The sequence below is a fragment of the Cricetulus griseus genome, chromosome 8 (genome assembly GCF_003668045.3).
Source record: "Cricetulus griseus strain 17A/GY chromosome 8, alternate assembly CriGri-PICRH-1.0, whole genome shotgun sequence".
Taxonomy (NCBI): domain Eukaryota; kingdom Metazoa; phylum Chordata; class Mammalia; order Rodentia; family Cricetidae; genus Cricetulus; species Cricetulus griseus.
In genome coordinates this window covers 81,182,921-81,195,887 of record NC_048601.1, presented here as the reverse complement: position 1 = coordinate 81,195,887, position 12,967 = coordinate 81,182,921, and the positions used below count along the sequence as shown (strand labels likewise).

Genomic DNA, 12,967 nt, shown 5'->3' with positions numbered 1-12,967 from the left:
TATTTACAAAGTAATTACATTTTTATAGTCAAACATCTTTAAAGGTCTTACCTGTCAACAGTGATTTCTCCTTGGAATGTTTATGGAGATTTCAACATCACCATTGCAATCATAATATGTTTAAATAAATTTCATATGAAGCTATCTAAACATTTTCTCAGGAAATTAGATTCGATAAAATTTCACAATTTTAGTTTTTTTAGGAAATCAATACATGTTCTAAAAATCATGAGTGACTGTTCTCATATGTCTAAGAAATACTGGGTTAAACAGTTAAAAGAAACTTTTACTAGAATTTTTCGGTTACTGTTACAGTAATATAACTTTCTAAGTACTTAAATATTTTAATCAAATTTAAAAATTAAAATATATAATGTTTTTCATAATCATCATAAAAATGTGGCAGCTATCTAATCCTGGTAGGACTTGTGGGTCTAGCCCTCCCATTTACTACACAGTGCAGGTGCTGTTACAAGTAGCTATCTATAGCATGAATTACGGCCCCTCTAATCTAGACTAAAATATATTTTAGGCTAGCTAACTATAGCTTGTGGTATTTTGTACATTAGTAATAATACAATTGTGAAACAAAATAACTTTTAAAGCATCATAAGTTGGGTATATAATTAGGATTGGAAATTAAGAGAGGACTATTCAATGACTGCAAATACCTTAATTTTTAGCTTCCTTTTATTTTGTTAATGTAACTACAGGCACACAGTATACTTCACTGAGGACTTGAAGTTGCTTCATTTGTAGGTCAAATGATTTGTTGTGAGAAGTGTAATTAGATTTACTTGTTTGGAAAGATATATAAATAAATGACAGTGTTTCTTAAATTAAACAGAAAGTTAACATTCAATAGCCGACTCTTCATTTTAGCTTTATTTTATGTCACAGGAAGCAAGCATCCCACAATGGCAAACGTTTTACTTAAACCCATAAGCAAGCCCCACATTGTCTCTTTATGAAACTGCCTAATTCCTCTTCGTATTCCACCCTCTATGATTCTTCCTGCCACTGTCAGTGTTGCCTTTCAGAATTGTTGGCCTATTTTGCTATCTATCCCTAAGGTGCTGAGTGAATGTTTTTATTTTGAATAGGATTGATTTTGGTAGCTCTACAAGGATAAAACTAACAATTTTTTTAGGAGAAATTGTAATCTATAAATCTATGGTTAATAATGTAGAGTCTTTAGCACATTTGTTTTATGTATGTAAAATTGCTGTGCTTCCATCCATGCAACAGATAGTTATTAGGATACTGCTGGAAGCCAGGCTTTTAGAATTGCAAAACATGCTTAAAGATTCCACAATCACCTAAAAGAGTTAAGATACAACAAGTACAGTACCATAGAGAGATAGAGAGAGAGAGAGAGAGAGAGATTGCTATTAGACCCATGAGACGAGCAAGCAGCCCAAAGCAATATGAACATTTGGAGATGGAATGTGGATATAGGAATGGTTGGGATTTGTGCTGTGCCTAACAGTGCATTAGCCTGAAAGGAGGAAGTTTTCATGGCTAGTGACTGTGAAAAGATGTGTAATCTATTCTACTAGACTGCATGCTTCCTTACTTTAGTGTTTAGTTCCTTTTCGGTTGATGTGATTAAAAATACTCTGACAAAAGCAACTTAAGAGTGAATAGGTTTATGTAGCTTACTGTTCCTATTTACTGTATGTTGTGGCAGGGAAGTCACAACAATAGGAACTTCAAGAACTAGTCACAATGCCTTCTTACTCAGAAGAGACCAATGGATGAGGGATGGGTTTAAAACACTATCCTCCAAGCCTAGCAGCTGACTATTCATCTGAACCAACGTGACTTGTAAAAGATCCTGAGATCATTATTGACTTATGTTCATTCATAGAAGAGAACAGTGGGGGAAGGTCAATGGATTCTTAATTGAGGGTCTGACCACTCCCTCCCATAAGTCCTGGCTTTTTGTTTGTAATTCTACCCTTATTGAATGTGTCATCCTGGTCCCTGGATGTGTAGAGTATGTATGCTAAGAAAGATTAACTGAGAGCACTCTGTTTATACTGCTAAGGGAACATCACTATTCATTTTGTGGTGAGACTTTCTGGTGTTGCAAATGCTCTAGGGATCATCCATGATCTTGTAAGTAACCTTCTCCCATACTCTGTAAGTAAGTAAACCCAATGAACTCATTGGTTCACTAGTCGGTCTTTGTCGGAATGTAGTTTTGTCCTTAATGCCCTATAAGAACGCAAGAGGTGTTTGTTTTTGTTTCCGCAAAGAGAGAGTTCTCACAACATTTAACTAAGACTAAATGGTTAACAAATTAAGGCAAATTATGTTATCTTTGAGCAGCCTGGAAATAAAACCATAGACTTCAGATATAAGTAACTCAATGATTTGTATATATGATGCATGCATGTGTATGCATGTTTGTATGTATGTATGAATGGTTTTGTCATTTGGGAAAGCATTTGGGAATCCTTTCTTCTGTGAATTACAGAAAATATTTAAACAATTTCTGGTTGAAAATTGAATACAAATCATCAAAATTACTATTGCTTCCTACAAAAATTATGAACATAATTTCTTATATTCATGTGGGTTTTATCAATCTTTATCAAATTTATGATTCTGTATATATACATATGGTTTACACAAAGTAATAATCCAACTGATTTCAATATACATGAACATTATGTATATTTGTGTCTTTGTATATTATAATTATGTTTGATATTGTCTTTATGCCAATTTACAGAGGAAGGACTGATTATCTTTTTAAAAATTAATACACCCTTCACTAAAGCTTAGCACTTTGATAGCAAAATGCTGGGCATTCAGGATGAAGGTCACAAATCTAACGCCTTGAACAACATAATTTTCTATAGGTTGCATAATCCAAGCACATGACTATGGTCTGTATTATATCAGATTTTAATTTTGAGATAACTTTGATAATAACATAGTTTCTTTATTAATTTGAATTTAATGTAACATTTATGGATATTTTGCTTGCATGTTTGTCTGTGAACCTTGAGCACAACTTGTGCCTATGGAAATCAGAAGAGGGTGTTGGATTCCCTGGAACTGGAGTTACAGACTATTGTTAACTGCTATGTGAGTGCTGAGAAAACTCAAGCTTTCCCAAGTCCTTTGGGAGAATAGCCAATGCTCTTAAATACTGAAGCAGCTCTATAGCACATATTTCCATGTGTTACAATTGACTGTCACATTTGAAAAATGTTTATGTAAATTTTAGTCAGATAGCTAGAAGGGAATTTTGAAGGTGTTTTCAAGATGTACTTGTTTAATACAATTATCAGAAGCAAATATCCATAAGTCACATTTAAATAAATAAATAAATAAATAGCATTAAATAATCATGAAAGAAGCATTTTGCATGCAACTTTTAAGTAATTACATGTTTTAAATTGTTATGTGTTGGTAAAACCATGGAGTTTTATAATGGAAATATGGGTCTGAATGATGAGTTAATTGTCCCTTATGCTAATTCTTTGAAATAAGCATGACCTGGCATTTTGTTTCCTATTATTTATATAGTGAAAAGGGATGGCATAAAACAAGTAGCATTGTAAACAGTAAATGTTTTGAGTATATGGTTGCATTTTCAAAATGATTATTCTCATCTTGCTGATTATACTGTGCTGAGAGAGTAAAATTCTTACTGTAGAGTGGACATTCATTTAAGACAATAACAATAGATCCAGAATTTGTGAACCTTCAAAGAAATAAATTGCATAATGTGCTCCATACTGTATTTTTCGACTAAACACTACAAATTAGTTATAATATGGAAGTTAAATTCATCATGAATTACCTGTTTTTGTAGGTATCTGTGGTCAATTCCCAGGTTCCTTACACACATTTTTGATGGTCTTTGTCTTTGTAATACATTTAAAAGTAAATGAAGTAGCAATTTGCTGCAATGGATCTAGACTTTTAATATTTTCAGAAGCTTTTGGGGGAAATATTCTTTAGAGTTCAGACTATTCATCTCTAGTTTACTTTTCTTATTTATAGTTTTAAAATGTTTTCTGTTTGTGTTTGAGAAAGTGATAATGTATATATGTGAGTGCAGGTGCAGAAAAATCTAGAATATGGAACCAATTTCGCTGGAGTTAGTATACAGGAAGTTATAAGCAACTTGGCATGGGGCTGAAAATATCAAACATTGACTTCTTCAAGAGTAATGCACTCTCTGTCATAGTTTTTGACTACTTAACATAAACCTACACATACCTGGAAGGAGGGGACACCAATTGAATAATTGCCTTCAACATGTTGACCTTTCGGCTTCTCTATAGGGAATTTTCTTAAACAATGATTGATGTAGGAAGGCCTATTCACTGTAGATAGTGCCATCCTTTAGTAGCTGGGATTTGGTTGTAAAGGTAAGTCAGCTGAACAAATCATAGAGACCAAGGCAATAAGCAGCATACTTCCATGCTCTATGCTTCAGTTCCTGCTTCATGTTCCTGCCTTGGTTTCCTATCCTGACTTCCATCTATGATGAACTGTCTCCCAGGATTTGTAAGCCTCATACACCCTGTCCTGAGAAACTGCTATACTTATTTCCAAAGTGGCTGTATAAGTTTTCACACCCACCAGCAATGGAGGAGTATTCCCCTTAATCCACATCATCTTCAGCATACACTGTCATCAGTGTTTTTGATCTTATGGATTCTGACAGGTGTAAGATGGTATCTCAGAGTTGTTTTTGATTTGAATTTCCCTGATGGCTAAGGATGTTGAACAATTCCTTATATGTCTTTAGGTCATTTGAGTTTCTTCTGTTGAGAATTCTGTTTAGGTCTGTACCCCATTTTAAAAATTGGATTATTTGGTGTTTTGTTCTTTGTATATATTGAAGATTAGCTCTCTGTCAGATATGGGGTTTGTGACAGTAATTGAAGGAAGCAGATGCAGTGACCCATAGCCAAGCTCTGGGTTGAGCCCCTGCAATTCAGGTAAAGACAGAGAAGAAGGAATCATATAAACAAGGTGGGGGTTGTCAAGATCATGATGGGGAAAACCACAGAGACAGCTGACTCAAGCTAGTGGGAGCTCACAGACTCTGGACTGACAGCTGAGGAACCTGCATGGGACTGAACTAGGCCCTCTGAATATGGGTGACAGTTATGTGGCTTGATCTGTTGGGGCAGGCCCTGGCAGTGGGACCAGGACTTATCTGGGTGCATAAACTGACTTTCTGGAGCCCACTTCCGATGGTGGCATACCTTGCTTAGCCTTGAAACAGTGGGGAGGGACTTGGTCCTGCTTCAACTCTGTATGCCAGACTTTGCTGACTCCCCAAGGAAGGCCCTATTCACGCTGAAGAGTGCATAGAGGGTGGGAAGGTGGGAGAGGTGGAGGAAGTGGGAACTGGAGTTGGTATGTAAAATGAAAAAGAATAATTAACAAAGGAAAAAAATTTCCTACCCCATTAGTTTTTAACAGTGTTTATCACTGCAAGTGGAAGCCAATTAGGACATACTCTTAACCAATGAGCCATCTCTCTATGCTTCTACAATTTCCTAAATAATTATTTTCCATATGTTCATAGACGACTGTATAGGAAACTGTCCCAATTATCACAAAAGAGAAATGTACACTTTAGAAAATGAACATAAAAATGTGACAGTGCATTAGAGAATTTATATTGTTTGATGAATTTCACAGGAGACTTGAGAGTAAAAATTTTACAGGTAACAAAGTTGATGCTTATCTATAAGACAGAGGAAGATCATGCAATGTGAGATTTTTCTAAAGAATCACTTTTACAGTACCAGAGAAAAACACATGAGAGTTAAATTTATTTCCATGTATATGAGGTGCCTTTGGTGTTGTGTGTTTTAGTTCTCTAGGAAGGATATTTCATTGTATTGTTAACCTAATTACAGAAGACTGGATATATGGAACACCCACAGTAAGATGATACATTATGCCAGGCGTTGGTGGCGCACACCTTTAATCCCAGCACTTAGGAGGCAGAGGCAGGCGGATCTCTGTGAGTTCTAGGCCAGCCTGGTCTCCAGAGCGAGTGCCAGGATAGACTCCAAAGCTACACAGAGAAACCCTGTTTCGAAAAACCAAAAAAACAAAAAACAAAAAACAAAAAAAAACAAACAAAAAAAGATGATACATTACAGTGAAAATTATGCATTTGAGAAAAAATTTACATATGTCAGATAATTTCTTTAAACATTGATTTGTACCATTCTTTTTTTCTGTATTTTTTGATTCTAAGTCTTAATAAGTGCAATGATCTTTAAATTTGACTCAAGTTATATGTCATATCAAAGGTAGAGAACCTGAGAGAAGTAACCGTGAGATATTAGGTTGTGGAAAAATTCTAATGATAGACAGCCAGGAAAAACAATACTTTTTAAGGCAAAGCAAGTACTTTCAATATTTTTAGCAGTTTAGCATCCTTGCCATATGCATCTTTTCTCAAATTTGGAAAGGAAACCACTGCAAATGGCAGTTTGCATAAACACTGCTGCTTTAATTCTCCTTTAGACACCTGGAAATCCATCTGTCTTTTCCCTGTTGCCTGGTGATATTTTAAAAGGTGACTTGTGGTACTTTGTGCAGCACTCTCTTGCACGTAGAACATGAAGTGTGCATTTCAGTGTGTTCAGAGTGATCTCTGCAAAATGTATCTTAACTACACGTTTGATAGATACTCTGAAGAAAAGCTTACAATCAGAAAAAGAAATGTGTACTTTTGGTGGGTGATGTACTTGATGACTACAAAGGTTCCCTTAAACATATATATTGAAGGTAGGGAAGGAATGTTTTGTGTGCAGACAAAATGTTTTGTGTGCAGGCTCTAAGGCAGGTACTTTACAGGGCCAGAGTGAGAACAGTGTAAATACATCAAGAGTAAGGATATGATGAAACAATTAAAAATTAGAGTTTCCCAAAACAATACAAACACTATACATTTAAAGGAAACTGGTGATTGGTGAATGAAATAATTATTGGAATTTTGTAGATAATTCATTGAAGAGGCAGTTTATTTTACATTCTAGGATATCAGTTCATTAATCTCTGTTTATGTTGCTGTGTGTGTTTTAGTCATATTCCAGATCAACTTTAATTCAACACAAAGAATGTAAACTTTCATTAAATTAATAGTATATAGCAGTGCATTTCCCAAAATCAATTTTTTAAATTTAATTCTCTCTAATCCTACATATTTGATTGGAAGTCTGGTTTGTTGTGTTTGCTTATTTCTTTGGATAATTAGAAGTTAGGTGACTGTGACCTGTCTGTTCCTGAGAGATTTGTAAGTCACTGAGATGATTTCTCAGCTTTCAGTAGAGATGTCACTGGGGTGTTGCCTGTAGACTGTCTTTGCAGTGACCAATTTCAGGTGTACAGAACTGAACAGCTCTTGTGACAGGAAGGTAGTCAATGCTTGGTGGTTGACAAACCTTGCATTTCATGGCTTATGTTAGATTTGGTACCTGAGTGTTTTTTTTAATGATTTGGAAAGGAGAGTTTGTCACTATTAAAATGGTATTCCATTTACAAAAAGAGGAAAATTGTGAAAATACTCATATTTTTCTCCACGGCAAGGAAAATCTTCTAATGCTTCTATCCTTTGTGTCAAGAAATATATTTTCCATTAAACTTGTTTGTCATATATTAGAAAGTTTAGTAAAACTAAATTCTTATTTCAGAAGGAGTTTGAGTGCCAAATGTATAAAGCCAATTCACTACAGTAGACTGAAGTTAAATGTTTTCAATAATATTTCATACTCTCAAATCCTCTGGTCTTTGAGAATACTGTTATTACAACATTTATTATTTCTGCTGTTATTTTTATGGGAACTCATTTATTTTAGTTATTAATCAAAACATATATAAATCTCAATTTAGTCTTACATAAATGTAACTACAATTTAAATTTAAATTATAAAGATTCTCTTAGCCATTTTGGTATCAGGGAATGTGTGGCTACTATCATACAATCCACTCACGATCACAAAAGCACTGGAGCTTCCACACTTGCCAGCTAGACAGAGCATGGGAGAATGTTTTATGTTTTTCTCAATGTTAGAATATTTTCCATTGAATATGCTTAGACACTTGGGTCCTTTAGGTATAATAATGTTCATTTTTTTTAAAGTTAATATTTGCAACTCTAATTATGCTACCAACTGTTGTTAAATATAAGCCATGGGCTCCAACAAGTCAGAAAACTAATGGTTGTAATCATAAGCATATGGACTGGTGTGAGATGTACTCCTGAGGACCAGGACAGCTCAGCAGCCTATTGCTAACAGTCCCAATCCAATTTGTATTCATTGTCCTTTTATAGTAGGTCTTCTTCTTTTTGCACAAGTAAAATATCCCTGATCTCTCATTTGTAATTATTAATTGGAATCAACTAGTAAGAAGTGCAAATCTGAGGATAGCTTCCTGAGTCAATGATTGCATTCAGTTGTCACAACTTCAGCCACTATCACTTGTCTGGGATTGTGGATTTTCACAACTGAGAAAAAAAATGCTAGCATTCTCTCTTCTAATTGATGAAGTATAAAACTCATGGATAATTTTATCTTCTCTGTGTAATTCTGTATTTGGCTCATGTTAGATACTTGACAGTTGCAGAGATCTGCAGTTTTCACACACACACACACACACATACACACACACACACACACACCTATGAGAACCATCCATATCTATCTATCTATCTTTCTATCTATCTATCTGTCTGTCTGTCTGTCTAACTATCTGTTCTGGATTGCATGACAAAAGCACTAGCAACATAAGTTGGGAATATACAAAGGGCTGCCCTGATTCTTGCTATTAAATTCAGGCAAAGATAAAAAAGTAATATTTTCTCAATTATTTTACAAAAGTCAGATTACTTAGAGAAAAATAATTTAAATTCTATTATATGATTTTGTATAACAATTGCCTACTTATATTCATAAGTATAAATTGCAAATATCATCTAAAGTGAGAAAATAGTTATTGCTATTATAATTCTGTATCTGTAATTGAACCACACTTAGTATGAATTACATATTTGGTATCATCCCATGCTGATCTTTCAAGTGAATCAGAATATCCAAATTTGAACAAGTAGGGAGTATGTGTAGCTGCATCTTCATTATTTGTCTGAGGAAGCTGAGGTAGTAGTAAGTAGCTTTGGATTTAGAGCTATGTGTAAGATTTTTCAGATAACAACAAAGAGCACATGTATGTAAACATAACTAATACTTTCATGGTTCTTAAGTCTCTGAGAGTCTGTAATGAGTGTTTATTTTGTCACTAGACTGTCATCTACCCCTGTGAAAATATCAACTACCAATTTAGAAAACACAATTTTTCATGCAAGCTCTGTGTGATTCTTTCCCCCTTGCCCTCCCAGGTTCTACAGGTAGGGCCCCATAAACTAGACTGAGGGAAGATGGATTAACTGTAGGAGCATGAGGAACTTGTTAACAGGTGCAGCGACACCCACAGGTAGCACTCAGTGGAGTGAGGAGTGACTTAAAAGACAGTTAGTGTTGAAATTATTCCACATCTTAATCAAAAAGGGTAAATTATTCAGCATTAACAAGAAAAAGAGGATTACTGAGGTTTTAGGATATCAAATTATGAGATGGAAATAAATGAGGAAATAAATGAAGTCAAGCCCTGCTTAGCATTACTTGTTGGAGTTCTCTGCTATATCTCAGGACTGGGACATGGAGAATTGTCTTCAGAAGTCAGCATCCATCTCTCTGGTAGAGAAAGGAAGAGGGACCTTTTGAAACCTGGGTCTGATTTTAGGCTGTGTAACAGAGGTGGAGGCAGTGTGGAGCAGGGGACTTTTCTTGAATATTCCTTTTGTCAGTTGCCTTCAGGTAAAAATGGGCCACATGCTAGACTGACAGTTTTTCAGGCATGACATAGTTTTCTTCCTTTCCATGCTAATGCCACTGTGGAATTACACATTTTCCATTCATGCCACTGTTTTAACATAAAATCCTAGGTATGCTGCCTTTCTAAGTAAAATTGTTTTTGGTTGATTTAGCAATTTAAATCAATAGCTATTAAACTAATTTCTTCTAATTTGCCTTTGAATATTTTCATTCAAGTTAATGTAAGCATGTCATCAGAAAATTTAGATTTGAAATGTATCTTCTAGTGGTTTTATTGTCTCAACATTTATAAGTGGTTTAAATAAGTACCATGCATAAATGAAATACTGATTGAGGAAGTATAGTCTAAAACTGTAATTGTCATTGAATTTTGTCACTAAATATGCAATTCATAATTTCTGCTGACGGTCTGAGTATTTAAAACACTAATATGAGAAAAATGACAAAGTTCCCAGGAAGTATTGGGTGTCATATTAACATTGATTGACATGGGAGGAAATGCGGCTGTAAGCATACCTTATTGCAATTTTTTATCTTGTTTTTTGTTAGGAGTCTTTCCCTGAAAATTACAAAAGACATTGATCAAGAAGCCCGGTGTTCCCATGTTAGCCGAATGCCCAGCAGTCCCTCTGCAGATTGGCCCCTGCTGGGAGTGGAGGAAAATGGAGGTATAGATTCTCTGCCTTTCAGACTGATGCTACAGGAGTGCACGGCAGTGAAGACACTGTTACTGAAGATGAAGAGAGTGCTTCAAGAGGTAGGGCAGTTCTGCAGTTATCGCTTGTCCATGCTGGTCTGAAATGTAGACGTATTATGCCCTGCTCAGTCACCAGTGTCTGGCATTGAGCATAGGTCCTGAGCCTTAGCTTTCCTCGTGTGCCAGAAGAATAGCTTCAAGTTCTGGTGTACAAATAGGTATTCAGAAATTATCCAGATCCTATGAAAAAGGAAGGTGAGGCCAAACCCTCCCTAATCTGGCAGGCAAGGAGAAGCAGGCATCAGCTATGCAGTAATCCATTTATGTCACTGTCAAGAGTCTGAGAAATCTGCTGTGTTTTCTTTGCCTTGATTTTATGAATTATCTAAATGGTATTAGAAAGACAGAGTTTTGAAAGTGATTTTGTTGTGGTCATAATCATCCCAATATACTGCAGTCTGCAGGTGTTAATGAAATGTCTAGTGAATGTGTTTGCCCTCTGACAGTCTCTGATGAATGTTTTCACACCTACTGCTTTTATGTGATGAATGTGTCCTGAAACAGTGTCACTATGTCTTCCTCACTTATATTAATCAGTCATATGGGAGTATCTATGTCTCAGAAACTGAAAAAACACTATATTGCTACTGTCATAAAGCTCCTAATAAAGTCTCAATTATCTTATGTGGAAGTACCACCCTTTTGTAGTGCTTTTAGCACAATGTCTAATTACCAGATGGGCAGCAGGGGAAAGCTTCTGTAAGGAACTGTGTCAGGGGTCACACGGGTCATATTAGGGATAAGTCAGGCATCTGGGCATAGGGACAGTCTCCAAATAAGGATACTCCAGCTGAGTATATCATGAAAGCCAGCTTAGATTCATGACTGTCTCCTTTCACTTCCCCAGTGCTAGGATGATGAGTTTGTATGTGCCTCCATGCTTGGGTGAGGTACAGATATTTTAATTACTGTTTTCAGTAATTGCTATTTTATAGCATTTATCACAAAAATGTTCCCAGTTTATCAGTTTCCTGCTTCTCCCTATGAAAACTGTTAGATTGGGATTGTTGGGCATGAAGTGGAAACAGAAGAGAGCTAACAGCATCTCCAGAAGCAGAATTGTTCTTTAATCAGAACAACTGAAGGGTCACAGTCCCTGCAGAAGTGAGACTCTAGCACATTAGATGGGGAAAGGGGAAGATTGGGTATGGAAAGGGTGCATCTGGAAGTCAGTTCTTCTGTAATAGAAGGGCTAGACACCAGAGAAATTGCCATGTGGATCTGATCAGAGCTCCCACAGATGTCAGTCAAGTTAACTTTTGGGTCCAGAGCTTCACTGAGGCCTTTACGGCATTAATAACTATATGACCCCTCCTTAAAACATCATCAGTATAAACTAATTTCTAGAGGCATAAGACACAATCAGAAATTAGTCTGGGTTTTAACCTAATGAAAATAAATGAACAAATTGAATTATGTATCTTAATTAAGTTTTACTTTTATAATCCTTTTTCTGTTGGTCCACTTGAAATGTGTCTGTTCCTTAGTGGAAATAATACACACTAGTGACATTTTCATACTTGGGTAAGTAAATGCTGAATTTATTTTCCTTATGACCAAATCATACATACTTCCTTCATTGGGGAGAGTACCCGTGTGAAGGATTAGGGAAGGTTCAGAAACAAGTCCACAGATGGTTTTGGCCAAATAATTCAAGATGACCTGACACTTACATGCAGTGTGGGGATAGCTGCTAGGAAATCCAGAGCCAAAAGGTTGTTTCCCAAGTGTCTAGAGTTCATTACCACTGTGGGACATGAGGAGGACTTTCCATGGTAAGTTCCCTCAGCATTAGAAATATGTGATCGTCCGAGTTACCTTGTCATAGAGTCAACATTCCCTGTACCATTTGAATGAATATGAACACTATTCTTTGGCTCCAATAGTGATACTTTAAAATTTTAATATTAACTTTTTATATCATTATCATTTTTATCTTATTTTACATATGTGAGTGCTTTGTCTACAAGTTTGTGTGTATGCTAAATGTGTATCTCTTGCCAGTGGTCAGAAGAGTGCATCAGATCTTCTGAAAATGGAATTAATGATGCTGTAGAATTAATAATAATGTGGGTGCTGGGAACCAAACTCATTTTTTCAGGAAGAGTAACAAACATTCAGAATCACCGAGCCATCTCCGCAGCCCTATAATTTACTTTTTACTTACATGTTTTACCCCAAATCATATTTTTTAAAATATTTCATTTGCAAATTGCATTGAACAATATCAGTTAAGTGCTAAATCCTACTAGCACATTGGTGATTTCTTTCATTTGTTTTGTCTTTAATGGGCATTTGTTATTCCATCTCTTTGGGTTTA

General features: G+C 35.6%; 1 protein-coding gene across 3 annotated transcripts in view; it reads left to right on the top strand.

Moving 5' to 3' along the window:
* Ccser1 (coiled-coil serine rich protein 1) overlaps window positions 1–12,967 on the top strand; it is a 978,554-nt gene that overhangs the window by 232,064 nt on the left and 733,523 nt on the right. For 2 of the 3 annotated variants that reach the window (XM_035448755.1, XM_035448758.1), the window contains exon 5: window positions 10,440–10,652. In XM_035448755.1, coding sequence (XP_035304646.1) covers window positions 10,440–10,652 — 213 coding nt within the window. The remainder of the gene's footprint in view (window positions 1–10,439; window positions 10,653–12,967) is intronic. The other variant, XM_035448756.1, reaches the window with a different exon arrangement.